The sequence below is a fragment of the Leptopilina boulardi genome, unplaced genomic scaffold, assembly GCF_019393585.1.
Source record: "Leptopilina boulardi isolate dan_hultmark-lab unplaced genomic scaffold, ZJU_Lbou_2.1 LbouV2_325, whole genome shotgun sequence".
In the NCBI taxonomy this organism is placed as follows: Eukaryota; Metazoa; Arthropoda; class Insecta; order Hymenoptera; family Figitidae; genus Leptopilina; species Leptopilina boulardi.
The window spans coordinates 69,391-89,862 of NW_026137891.1; the positions used below are offsets into that span (position 1 = coordinate 69,391).

A 20,472-nucleotide genomic window follows, 5' to 3' on the forward strand; every position below is an offset into this window, starting at 1 on the left:
ATTTATTTTCTCACTAATTTTAAGTCACTTTATACTAAAACTTTAGTCAAAAAATTAAGAAGTAAAATAGTAATATTTTACTAAAAAATTAGTATTATTTTAGTTATAATTTAGCAACAAGGGAAATTAAGCATTAAAAATTGTGTAGTACTAAATAAGTACTATTATTAATTTAGCCCTATTAGGTACATTATTACTAGGAGAAATTGAGAATTATTTAATATTTAGTACTAAATCTCTAAATTCCAAAAAAAAATCAATTTTTCTTAGACTGACAATTTCATTGCAAATTCTGGCACAAAATACACCCAAAAGTGTAAAAAAAAAATTGACAGCCCAATACAAGTAGGGGAACACCCCTATTAACACCCTTAAATTAATTAATAAATAAATATATTAATAATCAAAACGAAATAAATTACTAAACGTTTTGCATTCTACTATTATTATTATTATCATTGCTCCCTCCCCCTTCTTCTATATAATCGTGGAATAAAAAACAGTCACGCAATTGTTTTTAGTAAAATTACATTTTAAAATATAATTGTATAAAATGTATTATTCATTAAATGAATGGTTGGGGGGAAAAAAAGTGCCTACCTTTCTGTGATTGTTTTTCCACAGCCGGCGCACTCGTGCTGAGTGGAACCATTTTTGTTAGTCTCCGACTTGCTCACATCCATAGTCATCGTGATCTGAGCTATTTCGTCCCCTAGAAAACAAGAAAAAACCAAATGAAATTAACTTATTTTGTGAATGAATTTCATTAAATTTCCATTTAACGAATCTTTTCTTTCGCTCTCTTTTTTTTTCTTAACTTTGAATTAAATTTTTTTTCTATTTCTTTTTTTTAGGAAAAAATTGTACCAAAGTAAAAAGTGCTTTTAATTTTCAATTCCATTCAATTGCGCAGGTTTATTCTTAAATTTATAGTTTTTTTTTTTTTTGGTATAATTTATCGGGGAATAATTTTTGACTTAATAAAACAATTAAAAAAAGTACTAATTAAAAATAATTAAGTTTATTTTTTTTTTGCTATTAAATTCTTTTATATTGGTTTTTAGATTAAAATAAATACGATAAAGAAATAAATTAGGTAATTAGTAAAAGATTTCATTGGAAAAAAAAAAATTATTTTTTTTCTGATTACGTCATATTGGCCATGGCTTTTTGTTAATTAATGACCGGACATAGTAAACCGCACACTAATCGACTGTGTCAGTTACAGGAAAGAATCTCGTAATTTCACGTTAAATCTCGACGGCTCGTTTCCGGCTTCGATAATAATTAGAAACTTAACCAGTAAATCAAATGGAATCGTCCAAAAGACATTTTAAGAAAGACACAAACGAGAGTCGGAATGGGTATAAAAAAAAAGTTAGAAGCAACTTTAAAAACACACAAAAGATGGAGTTAATGTGAAACAAAGATAAATCGAAAGTACCAAATACTGGAAAATTTTTTTTTTTTTTTTTACTTGGCAACCAAATCAATTTCCTTATAAATACACATTTAACTTTAATTAATTTCAAAAACAAAATTTTTAATAAAATCAAATGTTAAATATATATATATATATATATATATATTGATGAGAATATAAATGATGATTGATATAAGATGTTTTTTTTATACTTTCACTATTATTATTATTATTATTTTCTTTTTTTTTGCAGAATCTTATTATTAAGTTGCAGCACAGCAGTGAAGCGGAATGTTAAAATTAATGGATCGTCGTGGGCGAATAAATTACTACCCCGATATCCTGAGCTTAATTTAAACTTTATCGCAGTCTTTTCGAGAAAACGAAATTAAATGTATGCCTATCTCTTGGTATTTCGCCTTGAAATCAAACGGAAAACTTGACGCTTAATTAGTTTACAGAGCGTTATCTCTAACAGAGAGAGAGTATATGTATGCACTTTGAATTTTGTTTGTGTGAAACTTTTATGTATATATATATATATATTTTTTTTTTGCTTCACTAATTGGTCCATTCGCATAGAAAGCAATTGCAGGAGTAAAAAAAATTTTTAACGCCCAAAAATTTCACTTATTTCGTATTCACATTTAATGTTAAAAAAAAGATATTTTTTTAATTATTTACTACAAAAATTAAAAATTATTACGAACAAAGGCGGAAAAAAGCATTTTTGCAAATAAAACACGAAAAAAAATACAACTAAAACTGAAACATTATTAATAAATACACAAATACATGTAATGTGAAATTTTTGGGTTTTTTTTAGAAAATCGAGTGTGGAAAAAAATTTAGGGTGGTAGGAAACGTTCGGAATATGATATTTGTTAACTTAAGTTGACACTGAGTAACAAAAAAAATAGTAACAATTTTCATTGCTATAAAAAATGCCCAACAGCGTGGGGTAAATGTGAAATTTTTAGATTTTTTTTAGAAAATCGAGTGTAGAAAAAAATTTAGGGTGGTAGCAAACGATCGGAATATGATATTTGTTAACTTAAGTTGACAATAAGTAACAAAAAAAATAGTAACAATTTTTATAGCCATAATAAATGCCCAGCAGCGTGGGGTAAATGTGAAATTTTTAAATTTTTTTAGAAAATCGAGTGTAGAAAAAATTTAGAGTGGTAGGAAAATTTCGGAATACGATATTTATCAACTTTAGTTGACACTGAGTAACAAAAAAAATAGTAACAATTTTCATTGCTATAAAAAATGCCCAACAGCGTGGGGTAAATGTGAAATTTTTAGATTTTTTTTAGAAAATCGAGTGTAGAAAAAAATTTAGGGTGGTAACAAACGATCGGAATATGATATTTGTTAACTTAAGTTGACAATAAGTAACAAAAAAAATAGTAACAATTTTTATAGCCATAATAAATGCCCAGCAGCGTGGGGTAAATGTGAAATTTTTAGATTTTTTTTAGGAAATCGAGTGTAGAAAAAAATTCAGGGTGGTAGGAAACGATCGGAATATGATATTTGTTAACTTAAGTTGACAATAAGTAACAAAAAAAATAGTAACAATTTTTATAGCCATAATAAATGCCCAGCAGCGTGGGGTAAATGTTAAATTTTTAAATTTTTTTAGAAAATCGAGTATAGAAAAAATTTAGAGTGGTAGGAAAATTTCGGAATACGATATTTATCAACTTTAGTTGACACTGAGTAAAAAAAAAAATAGTAACAATTTTTATTGCTATAAAAAATTCCCAACAGCGTGGGGTAAATGTGAAATTTTTAGATTTTTTTTAGAAAATCGAGTGTAGAAAAAAATTTAGGGTGGTAGGAAACGATCGGAATATGATATTTGTTAACTTAAGTTGACACTGAGTAACAAAAAAAATAGTAACAATTTTCATTGCTATAAAAAATGCGCAGCAGCGTGGGGTAAATGTGAAATTTTTAGATTTTTTTAGAAAATCGAGTGTAGAAAAAATTTAGAGTGGTAGGAAAATTTCGGAATACGATATTTGTTAACTTAAGTTGACACTGAGTAACAAAAAAAAATAGTACCAATTTTCATTGCTATAAAAAATGCCCAGCAGCGTGGGGTAAATGTGAAATTTTTAGATTTTTTTTAGGAAATCGAGTGTAGAAAAAAATTTAGGGTGGTAGGAAACGATCGGAATATGATATTTGTTAACTTAAGTTGACACTGAGTAACAAAAAAAATAGTAACAATTTTCATTGCTATAAAAAATGCGCAGCAGCGTGGGGTAAATGTGAAATTTTTAGATTTTTTTTAGGAAATCGAGTGTAGAAAAAAATTCAGGGTGGTAGGAAACGATCGGAATATGATATTTGTTAACTTAAGTTGACAATAAGTAACAAAAAAAATAGTAACAATTTTTATAGCCATAATAAATGCCCAGCAGCGTGGGGTAAATGTTAAATTTTTAAATTTTTTTAGAAAATCGAGTATAGAAAAAATTTAGAGTGGTAGGAAAATTTCGGAATACGATATTTATCAACTTTAGTTGACACTGAGTAAAAAAAAAAATAGTAACAATTTTTATTGCTATAAAAAATTCCCAACAGCGTGGGGTAAATGTGAAATTTTTAGATTTTTTTTAGAAAATCGAGTGTAGAAAAAAATTTAGGGTGGTAGGAAACGATCGGAATATGATATTTGTTAACTTAAGTTGACACTGAGTAACAAAAAAAATAGTAACAATTTTCATTGCTATAAAAAATGCGCAGCAGCGTGGGGTAAATGTGAAATTTTTAGATTTTTTTAGAAAATCGAGTGTAGAAAAAATTTAGAGTGGTAGGAAAATTTCGGAATACGATATTTGTTAACTTAAGTTGACACTGAGTAACAAAAAAAAATAGTACCAATTTTCATTGCTATAAAAAATGCCCAGCAGCGTGGGGTAAATGTGAAATTTTTAGATTTTTTTTAGGAAATCGAGTGTAGAAAAAAATTTAGGGTGGTAGGAAACGATCGGAATATGATATTTGTTAACTTAAGTTGACACTGAGTAACAAAAAAAATAGTAACAATTTTCATTGCTATAAAAAATGCGCAGCAGCGTGGGGTAAATGTGAAATTTTTAGATTTTTTTTAGGAAATCGAGTGTAGAAAAAAATTTAGGGTGGTAGGAAACGATCGGAATATGATATTTGTTAACTTAAGTTGACAATAAGTAACAAATAAAAGTAGTAACAATTTTTATAGCTATAAAAAATGGCCAACATCGTACGATAAATCTGAATTTTTGAGTTATCTTTTAGAAAATTGAGTGTAAAAAAATTTGTTAATTTTTTTTAGTCTTAAAACAAAAATCGACTTTTTGATTAATAAACTCTTTTACAACAATAAAAACAATAGTGATAACAATAAAAACAAGAGGGAGAAAGATAGGGGGGAGGGTGAGACTAACTGCATTCATGGCAAAGACGCTTTCTGGGGGATGAATATATAAGGTAGATTCTCTATTCTTTGGCAAAGGGGAGGAGGGACAAGTGCAGTGAAAGGTAGAGGGATTGCAGGGAAAGAGGAAAGTAGACCGCGCTGAGGCACGGGAGCTTAATTAATTAGCCGGATACTTTGAGTAACAATCCATTATTGCATACAAACATCCCCTTGGCCCCCAGAGCCAAGCTGCAGCTTTATGCTGCTAATTGGCCTTCTCAGAGTCGGGAGACCCGCGCGAGTTATAAACGCCCCCCACCCCTCCCCCTTTCTATTTCTCCCTCTCTTTCCTCTTCCTCGCTCTATTTCTCTCTTTTTTTTCTCTCTCTATTTTTCTCTTCCTCTCACTTTCTTTTCCTACTTACCCCCTCTTTATCTATCTCTCTCATTCTCTCCCTCTTTTTTTTTATCATTCCCCTTTCACTTCATCACTTGCTCTTCTGAATTTTATCTTATATATTCGTCTTGTATCCCTTATTCTATGTTTTTCGAACACTGTAGAACATGAAAAAAAAAACATAGAGGACAAATGAAGCTAATAATGCGCGTAAAAAAGGGGGTTACAAAAAAAAAAAATAGAATTCTCCCAAGTCCTTATGTGACTTGCGACAGGTATTTTTTTTTTTTTTTTTACATGGGATTCAGTTCGTTAATTGGAGAGCAAATTAAATAGACGAAGCAAAAGAAGAAAAAAAAATTTCTTCTTTATATTATGAAAGAAAAAACTTTTACCCTTTTTTTCGTTTTTATTATGCCCTATTGAATGTAATTCAATACCCTAAACATGAATTATTATTTAATATGTAACATTTAATGGGAAGAGTTGACACAGAATTTTTTTTCAATTAATATATATAAAATATATTAGATAAATTTTAATAATTAGATAAAATGTAATTAAATCCAATGTAATGTAATTCAAATCGTATATTGAAAAATTGTTTTGTTATACCTAAAAGGTATAAAAAGAAAAAATTAAAGGAAAAAAAAATTATTATATATCAATGATAAATAATTGTCTTCAGTGGTAAATTACAGTCGAGTTATTTTCAAACAAGATGTAACAAGGAGAAAGAGGGGGGGGGGAAAGAGGGGGAGAAAAAAAAATTATGACTACGCGTTACGAGATATTGTTAATAGGCAATTAGAGTATGCTCATTATAAAGCACTGTAATCGTATTTAATCTGTTGATAAGAATTTGTGATAAGAGAAAACTCATTGACCAGTTGACTGGCCATGATCGCACGCGTGGCGATGAGTCTTCATCAAAACCTTGTCTATTTTCAAATACATATTTACACTTTTACATCGTTTTTTATTTTTATTAATTTTTTTATTTTCTTTAATGTAATAAAAAATTTTAATTTAAAATAATATATATTGCCTATAAAATTTATAATTCACTAGGAAATTAATTAAATAGCTGAATTAATAATAATTATTTAATTAATTATATTAAATAATTTACGAGTATAGAATTAAAACAATTTATTAATAGGTATTCTAATTAATAAAACAAAATTAGTTCAAATTTAATTAATATTCAATAAATTATTTCTAATTATTTAAAATTTTTATCCAATTTATTTATAATTCATTTATGAGTTTACAATCAGAATTAATTTTATAAATTTTTTTATAAAACATATTTATTTTTTATTATTGTGGAATTATTTGTAAATTATTTATTAATTATATGGTAAATAAATAACCATTATTTAGAGTTGATTACTCTAAAATATAATAAATTAGGTATATATAATATTATGTGTTTATTTATTACAATATGACCTTGTTTGTGTCACTAACAAAATAATTAATTAATATCAATGTATATAATGTTGGGGCATGAATACTATGTAATAACCGAAATATAATTTAACAAGTAATGAAAACACGAAATACATACGTATAACATTTATAATTATAAACGTATGAAAAGGTCATTTTCCCCCCTGCTCTCTCTCTCTCTCTCTCTATCAAACAATAATAATTAACTATTGGCCGATCATTTTGTTTCTGATATAGTCAAGTTGAATATATATGTAATTAACTCGAAAGAAGAGTCAATTTACAATTATGATAATGAATACAGAATGATATGCTATATTTTGCCAAATCGAGAAAGAAAATGTATAATATACACTTGCAATCCAGTCTCTCATTATCATGATATAATTGGCTCTCTGGTCTCTCTTTAATTAACAGCATTACTTTCATTAAATTCTAACTTGTGTATTTTACTTCTGCAAAAAAAAAAAAAAATAAATAAAGAAAACCAACAAATATATAACCTCATTATTTCAATATATAAAATTATTTTTCGAAAAAAAAAAATTTACTCGCAGATAGTAGAAAAATTTTATTATTTCTTAAATTAAAATTATTATTAATTATATTATTATATTTTTCAAACAAATATTATATTATTATATAATAAATAAATTTAAATTCAAATAATTAAAATTATTTCCTAAATAGAATTATTATACAATTAATTGATTTTAGGGAATTGTTTATTAAATAAATTCCAAATATTTTACAATATTTTGTTTTATAATTTTAGTGGTATGAATAAAAAAAAAGAAAAGTTTTCCTTTAAAAAATAAATCATCATTATTTTTAATTATCTATTGTTCATTAAAATACATTATTATCTCTCATTATGCTTCATAAAGTGTTGTCTAATTAAGTATATAATTTAAATGTTCATTTAACAGAAATTTTCAAGTAATATAAAATAAATTGTAATTGCTATAAATAAATTTTCAAATGAATAATTAAAATGTTTTAATTGTTAATTTAAAAGTAATTCTTATGTACTGATAATTCACATATAAACTGATAAATTATTTTCTAATTATTTAAATAATAAGGTTTTTAAAAAAAAATTACCTAATTAATTGTTAATTAATTATTCAACAATCTCTAGTAATTTTTTTTTGGTATAACTAATTTTTTATAAACATTAGGAAAAAAAAAAAATGTCGAACAAAAAATATATATCTGAATCATCTAATTGCCAATGTATATAATTTTTTATGTGACCAATATAAGAAAAAAAATAAATAAATAAATAAATAAAAACACCCTTCAAGATTACAAAAGTACTATAACGGTAATATAGATTTCGTCTCATGTCCATCACACACAGACACGCTCGCAATGGTCACGTGGGGGTTCAGAATATATATATACAAAAATTCTTCAAGCTTAAAGTTAGAGGGAGGGGGGGGGTTTAATAAAAATGTCAAATATAAAGTAGCCAGCAGGGACGGACATTTAGAAAATAAATAAATGTAAAAGAAGAAAAAGAGAAAGGTGGGGAGGGAGGGGTACGAAGAAGGGTCAGTATATCCAAACCGTATATAAGAGAATGGCACCGATATAATATTACGAGGAAACACAAACGGAACTTGTATGAAAACAAAAAAAAAAGTCTCGACGTGCTTTCAATTTTTTTTTTCCAATTTTATTCAAACTACATTGCAGTTTGTGATTTTATAGAATTTTTTTCTGTTCAATAATAAATTCCCCATCGCCCCCCCCCCATCGAGAAATTGAAAACTTACTTCTTTTGACAATTTTTAAAACAAATATTTATTATTTTTTTTTTTTTAAAGGCAAAATTAAAAATCTGTTTTTTTCTTAAATTAATTTGATTGTAACGGAATTTTTTTTTTTTTTTTTTTTGAGTTTAAATAATAATGATTTTGAAGCATCTCGGGGGCTCCCCTGTACGTCATTATAGCACGAAGTTGAGAGGCTGCTAATTAGTCATTAGCGGAGGAAAAAGACACCTTCAGAGCGTATGGAGGGTACAACCAAGTTCTCTGCAGCTGCAGCAATAGCAGCAGCAGGACGCCAACCCCATTCGACGACGCGCCTATATACTAGCTTGGCACACGGGAAAGACAGACTTAAGCAAACAGGGTATATGTGTATAGTATAGCTTCTAACTTTGCTTCTAATTGGACCCTGGCGAAGTAAGTTCAACTAATTGAGACCAGAGCGCGACGACTATACACCACTATATACACACATATATATATATATATATAACACTGACTCGCAAGCGTGTTAAGAATTTGCAAAATTTACGAAATATACATACGCCTAAAAATGACTCTATATCTTCAATTAGCCTGACCCTTGACTCTTTTTCAAAAAAAAAAAAAAAAAAACATTCATGAATTTATAAGATCATTGACACTTAAAAAAAAAAAATTATTATAAAGTTCTCAACCTTTTCTGCGATTATTATAGTTACAAAAAATTACTCGAAGAAGAAAAAAAGAACAAATTTTATTAACAGTATTCAATAATTGTTGATAATTAATAATAACAATGAGCTATTATTGTTATTCGATTAATAATTAATAATAATTGCTACCTATTATTATCTTAATTTTTGGCTATTATTATAGTATGAATAATAATAATTATTATTATTATAAATAAATAAATTATTATTTAGTTCCGTATTTAAATTGCTTTTTTAGACTTAAACGGTTGCCATAACAACTATTGCCATAGTAACCGTTTCCATAGTGTTTTATTTCTATAGCAACCATTGTCATAGAAACCGTTTCCATAGTAACCGTTTCCATAACAACCATTGGCATAATAACCGTTGCCATGACAACCGTTGCCATGACAACCGTTGGCATATTAACCGTTTCCATAGTATTTATTTCTATAGCAACCGTTTCCATAGTACTTATTTTTACAGCAACCGTTTTCATAGTAACCGTTGCCCTGACAACCGTTGCCATAGTAACTGTTGCCATAGTAACCGTTTCCATAGTAACCGTTGCCATGATAACCGTTTCCATAGTAACCGTTACCATATTAACCGTTGGCATAGTAACCGTTGCCATAGTAACCGTTTCCATGATAACCTTTGCTATAGCAACTGTTTCCATATAGTAACCGTTGCCATAGTAACCGTTTCCATAGTAACCGTTGCCATGACAACCGTTTCCATAACAACCGTTGCCATAGTAACCGTTGCCATAGTAACCGTTGCCATAGTAACCGTTGCCATAGTAACTGTTGCCATAGTAACCGATTTCATAGTAACCGTTGCCATGATAACCGTTTCCATAGTAACCGTTGGCATAGTAACCGTTGCCATAGTAACCGTTTCCATGATAACCTTTGCTATAGCAACTGTTTCCATATAGTAACCGTTGCCATAGTAACCGTTTCCATAGTAACCGTTGCCATGACAACCGTTTCCATGACAACCGTTGCCATAGTAACCGTTGCCATAGTAACCGTTGCCATAGTAACCGTTGCCATAGTAACCGTTGCCATAGTAACTGTTGCCATAGTAACCGATTTCATAGTAACCGTTGCCATGATAACCGTTTCCATAGTAACCGTTGGCATAGTAACCGTTGCCATAGTAACCGTTTCCATGATAACCTTTGCTATAGCAACTGTTTCCATATAGTAACCGTTGCCATAGTAACCGTTTCCATAGTAACCGTTGCCATGACAACCGTTTCCATGACAACCGTTGCCATAGTAACCGTTGCCATAGTAACCGTTGCCATAGTAACCGTTGCCATAGTAACTGTTGCCATAGTAACCGATTTCATAGTAACCGTTGCCATGATAACCGTTTCCATAGTAACCGTTGGCATAGTAACCGTTGCCATAGTAACCGTTTCCATGATAACCTTTGCTATAGCAACTGTTTCCATATAGTAACCGTTTCCATAGTAACCGTGTCCATGACAACCGTTGACATAGTAACCGTTGAAAGGCAACCGTTTTCATAGTAACAGTTGCCATAGTAACCGTGGCCATGATAAGCGTTGCTAAAGCAACTGTTTCCATATAGTAACCGTTGCCATGACCCTTTTCTTTCTTAGCATCCGTTGCTGAAGATTTTTTTACTGTTAATTATTTTTACATTTATTTATTTAATATTAAATATTATTGTATTACATTATTAATTGTAATAATAAATTATTTATTATTTAAGTGCGTTAATTATTAATTTTTCATACTTTTTTTAAAACCAATAATGGTTATTTCTATTCATTGCAGAAATGTGTGAAATAAATTAAAAAATATAAAATTGCAATATAATATATATATTAAAGAAAGTCATAAATTGAAAATAAATATTTGCCATCGATGAAGGGGTATGGAGTGAAAGGGGGAGGGGGCAAATATAATTGGCTTGGAAGACAAGAGTAAAAGTTTCAGACATGAACGTTGTTGCATGCCAACATTCGCGTATCTTGTGTAGAATGTTGAGAGCAAGAGAGAGAGAGAGAGAGAGAGAGAGAGAGAGAGAGAGAGAGAGAGAGAGAGAGAGAGAGAGAGAGAGAGAGGGAAGCTTGTGTCTCCCCAGGAAGCTTGTTAGGCGTCGCGGCGAGTTTGCTATCTTCTAATTGGCGATATAATGATCCTGAAGGATGGAAATCCCTTGGTCCTGAAGGGCCGAGATGAGCACCCTTCTCTCTTTGCCCTTGTTAGGTGTGGAATTAAAATTTGGTTCCATCGCCATTTCTCTCTCAACTATATACTATATATATATATAACTCCCATACACTTTTTTTTACCTCCTCTCTCTCTATCTCTCTCTATCCCTCAGCTCGTTACTTCAGCTCAAATTATTATTTATTTTTGTCTAATGTTGCAGAGACACTTTTAATTAGTAATCGCTGGCGAACAAAATAAATATATTATAGCAAAGTCTCGGCAAAAAAAAAAAATTTCTTTGCCATTAAAGAGAAAAAAAATTTAAAAACGAAATGGAAAAAAGAAAACGTTTTTTTGGAATTGAAAAGGAAAAGTAAAATAAATATAATATGGATATTATTATTACTCACATAATGCTATTCAAAAAGAAAAACCTTGACACTCGGATATCGAAACAGTTTTCTGGACTTCTTGATTAAAACTTTGAAGTTTTCAAGGCCTCAGTCGTAATAGAACTGAACTAAGGTTCACCTCAGGTAGTAACTGAGACCCCCACCATTAATCTTTTATGACTTATTTTTCCCAATACAAGCGTAATATTAAGAAATTTTCTCCAAATTTCAAAACAATAATTAAAATAAAGGTTTCCAACAACAAATTTTAATGAACGTAATTCAAAATAATTATCAACATTGGAAAAAGAAAAAAAAGTGCTTCCGCTGATGGCAAATTGCTTAACTTTGCGATCATAGGGGTTGAGCAATTTAAAAGTGAGATAGTTATTTTCTCAATGGTGTCCAGGGTGGCTACTCGGTTTTTTTTTCTGAATAAGAAGATTGTTTTTTAATTTGCAAAAAATATGTTCAAAATATATAAACAGTAGAATAAGAAAAAAAACAATAGAATAAATAAATAATTATAAATGAATAAAAAGATTTAAAATCAATTATAAATAAATAAATTTCAAAAATAATGTAAATTGTATTGAAAAAAAAAAAATTGCAATATCCCAATCCATATTTGGTGAAAGATTCAATTTTTTATTTTTCGCGGGTACCGTCAGGAAAACTTGAAACAGGTGATTTACTGGACGATCTTGACAGACCTCTTCTTGTTAAGCCCAAGAGAGAAAAACACGGACTGGAGAGAGCTGTTCAAGTTTCTATTTTCTCGATGTGATATTGCCTTTCCGTAGCCAAGAGAGAGAGAGAGAGAGAGAGAGAGAGAGAGAGAGAGAGAGAGAGAGAGAGAGAGAGAGCCAACCCTCTTATTCTGAGAGCGCGACTCCTTCATCTGGGATCCAATTAACGATAGGCGAACCAAACTCCGAAGCAGCCAGTTAAAAATTAGCTCCGGACTTGGATATATATATATATATATATATATATATATAAACCTCACCAGATACAGTGAGACCAGTGTCCAGTAGAAAAAAAAAAAAATTACATCGTGCAATTTTATACAACTACAAGAAGCTGGGGTAAAGAAAAAAAAAAGAGGGGAAGAGTAGGAAAAGCGAATAAAAGGGATGAAGAAATCTTGTCTCGGAACTACTGTAACGAAATTCAATTTAAACTTATTTTTGTTCTTACAATATCTGAAATGGTAAATCTAAATACGGGAATAAAATATAAAATTGGTTCTGCCAGCAGATCCTGGAGAGTGCCACACCGCGCTGTGAGAACTTGAGGAGAGAAGAACAGGAGAGAGAAGAGGGGGGGGGAGATGGAATTGTTGTGGTGGGGGAGCTCACATTATACGCTCAATGAGCGCGTGCGCCAAAACACCCCCCCCCCACCTCCCAACCCCCTTTTCCATTCACCCAGAATACCGGGTGGTCATTGAAAATTGGAAAATACTCGAGGCAATAAATTAAATCAGACATCACTGTGATATCCTGAACAGTGGTGCTCAATAATTGACTTATTTTTTTTATTATTTGTATTTTTTTAAACATTATTATTATTTTTATTATATTTTTCCTATTATTATTGTTTTTATTATTATTATTATTATTTATATTATTATTATTATTATTGTTACAATTTTATTATTATTTCATTTAGACAAAGTCTTGATTTTTCTATCAGTAGTGGAAGTTAATTTTGATCAGACAATAGAATTTGGAATTTTTATATTTTCAGTAGAAGAAGCTATTTTTAGTCAGACGGAAAATAGAATTATTCTAGTCAGTGCGATAAAAATGAATTTTATTAAAAATAAATTTTTTCAAAGTTTTATAAATTGTTTTTTGTAATTATAAGTAGAAAAAGTTCATTTTTGTCAAACTTAAATTTTTATTAAAATTCTACGACCAGTAGTAAAAGTTAATTATAGTCAGACTTTTGAAATTTTTCACACTTTAAAGTTAGTTGTAAAAGTATGTATTATTAAGTCAGAAATTTCAAATTCAGTAGTAAAAGTCAATTTTAATAAGACATCAATTTTTATTACTTAATTCTACCGTCAGTAGTAAAATTCAATTATAGTCAGACGCTTTAAATTATTTTAATTTTAAAATCACTAATAAAAGTATATTCATAAAAATTCTGAATTCAGTAGTAAAAGTCAATTTTAGTCAGACTAAAATTTTTATTACTTAATTCTACCGTCAGTAGTAAAATTTAATTATAGTCAGACACTTTAAATTATTTTAATTTTAAAATCAGTAATAAAAGTATATTCATAGAAATTCTGAATTCAGTAGTAAAAGTCAATTTTAGTCAGACTAAAATTTTTATTACTTAATTCTACCGTCAGTAGTAAAATTTAATTATAGTCAGACGCTTTAAATTATTTTAATTTTAAAATCACTAATAAAAGTATATTCATAGAAATTCTGAATTCAGTAGTAAAAGTCAATTTTAGTCAGACTAAAATTTTTATTACTTAATTCTACCGTCAGTAGTAAAATTTAATTATAGTCAGACACTTTAAATTATTTTAATTTTAAAATCAGTAATAAAAGTATTATTATTAGAAATTCTGAATTCAGTAGTAAAAGTCAATTTTAGTCAGACTAAAATTTTTATTACTTAATTCTACCGTCAGTAGTAAAATTTAATTATAGTCAGACACTTTAAATTATTTTAATTTTAAAATCAGTAATAAAAGTATTATTATTAGAAATTCTGAATTCAGTAGTAAAAGTCAATTTTAGTCAGACTCAAAGTTTTATTATTTAATTGTACCGTCAGTAGTATAAGTTAATTATTGTAAGGCGCTTTATATTATTTTTCTTTAAAATCAGTGATAATAGTATATTAATAAAAAATCTCAATTCAGTAGAAAAATTCAATTTTAGTCAGACTTAAATTTTTATTATAATTCTACTATCAGTAATAAAAGTAAATTATAATCAGCCGTTTAAAATTTTTCTAAATTTAATGTCAGTAGTATGTTATTAAGTCAAAAATTTCGAATTCAGTAGTATAAGTCAATTTTAGTCAGACATAAATGATTATATTTAATTCTACCGTCAGTAGTAAAAGTTAATTATAGTCAGACTAAAATATTTTTTTCTACCGTCAGTAGTAAAAGTCAATTAATTAAATAGTTATTAAGTAGCAGTAGTAAAAGTATATAATTCAGTCAGACATTCAGAAAATTTTGTGGTATCAGTAGTAAAAGTCAATTTTAGTCAGGCAATGTTCAAAATTCACTTGTAATTTTGTAACAGTAGAAAAACCTTTTTTTAAAATTATTATCATTTTTTATTTTAATAATAATTATCATTAAAAGTAACCAATATTTATTTTTATTCGATATCAGTAGTAAAAGTGAAATTATAGTCAGACTCGCAAGGGATTTTTTTAATTCTTTTTAGATATTATTGCGGTAAAATTTTAACGCTAATGAATTTTTTTTTTTTTTTTGGAAATATATATATATATATATATATATACTATCACACTTTTAACGTAACGCAACGTAACATATTTTAATGTAACGTAACGTAACGTTAGTCTTGAATGTTATCGAAATATTGCTTTAGAATTTTCGTTACAATATTATAAAAATTAAAAAATAATCTTAAAATTTAATGGTTAAATAAAAAGATCGTAAGGTGAAAGACCAACATAACCTAACATTTAAAGATCAAAAAACAAACATAACCTCAAATTTTACCCCTTAAATATATTAATAATACAACTTTAACATAATATAAATTCAAAGGGGAATATAACTTTAAAATAACAATTTTTAAAACATGAAGTAAAATTGCGAACATAACCTCATTCTGAAGAAGATAAAGAAGCAAACACATAACCTCAAAAATTAATAGTTGGAAATTATCATATGGCATTTAATATAGAAAAATATTTTTATAAAATCCAAACAATGTGATTTTCTTATTATTTTTATATCTATATATAGAGTACTTTGGTCACTACTCATATATATATATATATATATATATATATATATATATATATATATATATATGGTATATCTTTTAGAATTGTCCTAAAAGAAATCCAAGAGCCATATATAGGATCTTTTGCCTTTAATGCTTGTACGTGCTGTATCCTACGAGAGGGAGGGATAGAAAACGCGGCAAAGGACTGAGAGAAAACTGGAGAGGAGGGGGGGAAGGAAAAAAGAAGAGGGGGGTTTGACTCGGATCGGCGTTATACCAGTGGCTGTTTTATTGCGAGATTTGCGGCATGGCCTCTTCGTGTAACAAGACTTACTGAGATCTTAATAGAATCTGAGACTCCCACTATACCACCTTCTTTTTACACACAGTTTCGCCTCTCTCTCTCTCTCTCTCTCTCTCTCTCTCTCTCTCTCTCTCTCTCTCTCTCTCTCTCTCTCTCTCTCTCTCTCTCTCTCTCTCTCTCTCACTCTCTGTTCAGCTACAGTTTCCGTGGCCTTCATCCCTCCTTCACCCCCACCCCTTCCCAAGGTTCTAGGTTGACCGCTGCATCCCTCTACTAAAGGGGGTGGTAAGGGGTGCTTATTCTAAGCGTATAACAGTGATTTATGAATATTGCTTTTCGCGAACCTATATATATATATATATATATATATATATATATATAACTCGCACGTCGATTCTTTTCGTAGACGGGCCTGCGGGATCGTAAAGAAAATCTGGATATCCTCATTTTCTTGTCAAACTTGCCATGTTCGATATTATTGAAAATTTTTCATAAATAACCATTTTTCACCTTTTATATATTTATATTTAATATCACCCTCTTTATCTTTTCTATAGATTTCAAATCTTTTGTATTAATTTATTATTGATAAGTAATTTAATTTATTTATACTATATATATATATATATATATATATATATATATATATATATATATATATATATGTATATGTGACACGCTCTGAAGATAGGGACCTTAGAAGCAAAAAAAATTATAGGTTATGTTTTAAAATTTCAAAGTGAAAATACACACAGAGAATCAATTTTTAATACAAATTATTGATATTTAAGTTTTTAATACATTCAAAATATTCAATAAAACCTAAATTTTTATTTTACATATAAATAAAAAGAAACTTTTAATCAAGGTAAAATTATCGTAAACATAACCTATAATTCGTTTGCTTCTAAGGTCCCTTTCTTCAGAGGGCGTCACATATTATGTATGTTATAATTATATTATTATATATTATATAATTATTATTTTAATTATTATTATAATTATTATTATAATTATTATTATTATTACTATTATTATAATTATTATTATTACTATTATAATTATTATTTAGTACTTTTTGTACGAAATGGCGTTTTTTTTTCTTTTGTAACCCCGTATATACTAAAAATAAATAATAATAAAAATTTAAAAAAACAATTAAATATTTCTTTACACTCGTTTTCTTCCATAAGGATTCAGAAAAATTTTTAAAATGCTTTTTGTCAATAGCAATTATATTCTTTTGGGTTTCATTCCTGGATTCTGATTACTTTTATATCTATATATTATACTGTATATGCTTCGACAATAAGCTTTGTAGTTTAAAACAAAGCAACTGAGAGAAACAAAGGTGGAAGCAACATTTTGCCATTTGGAGAAAGTGCTTCGTTTCCTGATGATTGGGGAGAGAGTGAGAAAGGGGTGAGTGGGGGGGAGGTGAAGAACTCGAGGGGGGAAAGGGTGTGCGCGCACTGAAATGGGATAAACGGCGGAGTAAAATCAATCAAAACATTAATTGAAAGAGCCAAGAAGACAATAGAGACCTGGCCGTCTAAGGCGGTATAGGTACAGAAAGAGAGAGAGAGAGAGATGGAGGGGGGGGGAGGATGGTCTTGATAATCGAAAGATATCCACCTCGCCAATACTCGGCACTTGGCGAAAAGGCCGATTGAAGTTGAAAAAGAAACCTCTCTTTCTTTCTTTCTCTTCTCAAGATGCCCACAACCATTTTCCCGTAAAGATTGGAGAAAATTCCTCTCTCTCTCTCTCAAAAAAAAAGAGAAAAAAAAACCGTACTTACAATCAAGAAACTTTTTTTCCTTTAAATTATAGGCGAAAATAAATATTTTTAAATACTAATACTAAAAAAATTCATCAGAAATAAATTTTTGGTAAATTAAAAATTTAACCAAAAAAAAAAAAAATTTTAGCTAAATAACAATTTCATTAAATGGCAATTAATTAATTTTTAATTTAGTTAAATAAAAATTTTGTCCAACATTTTCTGTAAATGGAAATTCGGTTAAATAACTATTTGGCTAAATATCATTTTGGTTTGGCAGTATTTGGCTTCATTGTGTCAATTACGCTAAATATGATTTTTTTTCTATTAATTTGTTTAAAAAATAAAATTAGGTTAAATTAAACATTTTGCCTAAATGGAAATTTGGTTTAATTGTTATAAAATATTAATTCAACTTAATACTAATTTGGTTAAATTAGTATTCGGTTAAATAAATATTTGACTAAATACTAATTTTATTAAATTAGTATTCGGTTAAATAAATATTTGGCTAAATACTAATTTCATTAAATTAGTATAAGGTTAAATGAAAATTTAGCTAAATACTAATTTGGTTAAATTAGTATTCGGTTAAATAAATATTTGGCTAAATATTAATTTGTTTAAATTAGTATTCAGTTAAATAAATATTTGGCGAAAAACTAATTTGAATGAATTAGTAGTAGGTTAAATGAAAATTTAGCTAAATACTAATTTGATTAAATTAGTATACGGTTAAATGAATATGTAATTAAATACTAATTTAATTAAATTATTATTCGGTTAAATAAATATTTGGCTAAATACTAATTTGGTTAAATAAATATTTGGCTAAATACTAATTTGGTTAAATTAGTATTCGGTTAAATAAATATTTGGCTAAATACTAATTTGGTTAAATTGGTATTCAGTTAAATAAATATTTGGCTAAATGTTAATTTGGTTAAATTAGTATTTGGCTAAATTCTAATTTGGTTAAATTAGTATTCAGTTAAATAAATATTTGGCGAAAAACTAATTTGAATTAATTAGTAGTAGGTTAAATGAAAATTTAGCTAAATACTAATTTGTTTAAATTAGTATTCGGTTGAATAAAAATTTCAGCTTAACAACTTGATTAAATAATAATTTCCATCATCTTTCTCTTATTTTTTTAATAATAATGATAATTGTATGAACTTTTCTATAAAAGGATATTATTGATTTACGATTGGATATAAAAGGACGGAATTGTCAATTAAAGTTTTAATTAAAGAAAAGGATAAGGTGGGAAAAAAAAGAAAATGTTCGTCCTTGAGAAAAGTAAAAAAAATAATAATAAAAAAAAAAAAAAAATTTGTTGTAAGGATGACTTTAAATGTGCCACCTGGCGGGTTGCCCAAGGAACTTGGAAAGTTTCAATCGCCGTAAAAGCATAACGTTTCGAAGAGAAGAGAGGTCGACTAAGTTAACTTGGGGTCGGGCCGATGCGATGGTCAGTCGTGAGATATCTAGATGCGTTTCAACTTAAGAGGATTATATTTGATATTTCGATCGGGTAAAGTGGCTTCTTATCAAAGTGAAATTATCTTCGAGCCGATTGAAAATCTATATATGGAGAGAGAGAGAGAGAGAGAGAGAGAGAGAGAGAGAGAGAGAGAGAGAGAGAGAGAGAGAGAGGGGGGGGAAGAGAGAATGAGAAAGACGCATTTTACTCCATTAGCTCGTCATATCCTCGTGATGAAAACAACACATTTACTTCGATTGCATTTCTATATTATACAAGATTAATCACTTATGCAACACTTTTTCATTTCTACGATTTATTTATCTACATTTTACAATTATTACAATTTTTTTTCTCTTATTATTTTATTATTAATATTTTATACTTTTATATAATTATTATTTTATTATTATCATAATTCACTCAATTTATTTGTCAACATGAAAATAAATTATGAGTAAAATAATTAAAATTTAAACTCCAGCAAAAAAAACTTGATATAATAAATAAAATAAATGTAAAATAAAAATTAAAAAATTTTTTTTAATTATAAAAAGTTTCGAAGTGAATAAAAATGCAATACAAAATTTATCGGTATTTTTTTTTTTTTTTATAAGGAAATAGTGATGTCAACACAATAATAATAGTAAAAAAAAAAAAAAACAAGAAGGAGCTATATAATCAAGAGAAAGATTAATTTCTCGCCTGACTGCTTAGACCTAAATAGAATTGACGTTTATCCCTCCAACTCTATTATAATATCCCCAAAAATGAGACAAGAAAACATATTATACACGCACGTAAAATTTTTTCTTAACCAATAATAAATTTATAGTATAATTGAATGTTTCATTTTTAAATTCAATTCTTTTTTTTTAAAAAGGAAAAAAATATTTTTCTTAAAGAATTGAAAAAAGATTTTTCACTAAAAAAAGAAAGTACTTTCCCACTTATAAAAAAAAAATCTTCCATCTAAAAGAAGAATTGTAAAGTTTTTTTTTTCTAATTAAAAGAGGAAAATCAAAAAAAAAAAAAAAAAAAGAATTTTTTTTTCCTTCAAGAGAGAAAATTTTATATAGTAACAATTTGAAGCAATTATATTGGTAACCCCCTTGAGTATAGTATAGTAATAACGACATATTTCCGCTTTTAGCTCACTAATTAGCCGCACCAATTTGTCGAGCAAAATAAACGTTTGC

The 20,472-nt window shown here is 28.1% G+C and overlaps 1 protein-coding gene across 4 annotated transcripts in view; it reads right to left on the reverse strand.

Moving 5' to 3' along the window:
- The window catches only part of LOC127284818 (LIM domain only protein 3-like), a 127,089-nt gene that overhangs the window by 12,680 nt on the left and 93,937 nt on the right, over positions 1 to 20,472 (reverse strand). For all 4 annotated transcript variants that reach the window (XM_051310517.1, XM_051310515.1, XM_051310516.1 and 1 more), the window contains one exon: positions 601 to 712. In XM_051310517.1, coding sequence (XP_051166474.1) covers positions 601 to 689 — 89 coding nt within the window. In that variant the 5' untranslated portion in view covers positions 690 to 712. The remainder of the gene's footprint in view (positions 1 to 600; positions 713 to 20,472) is intronic.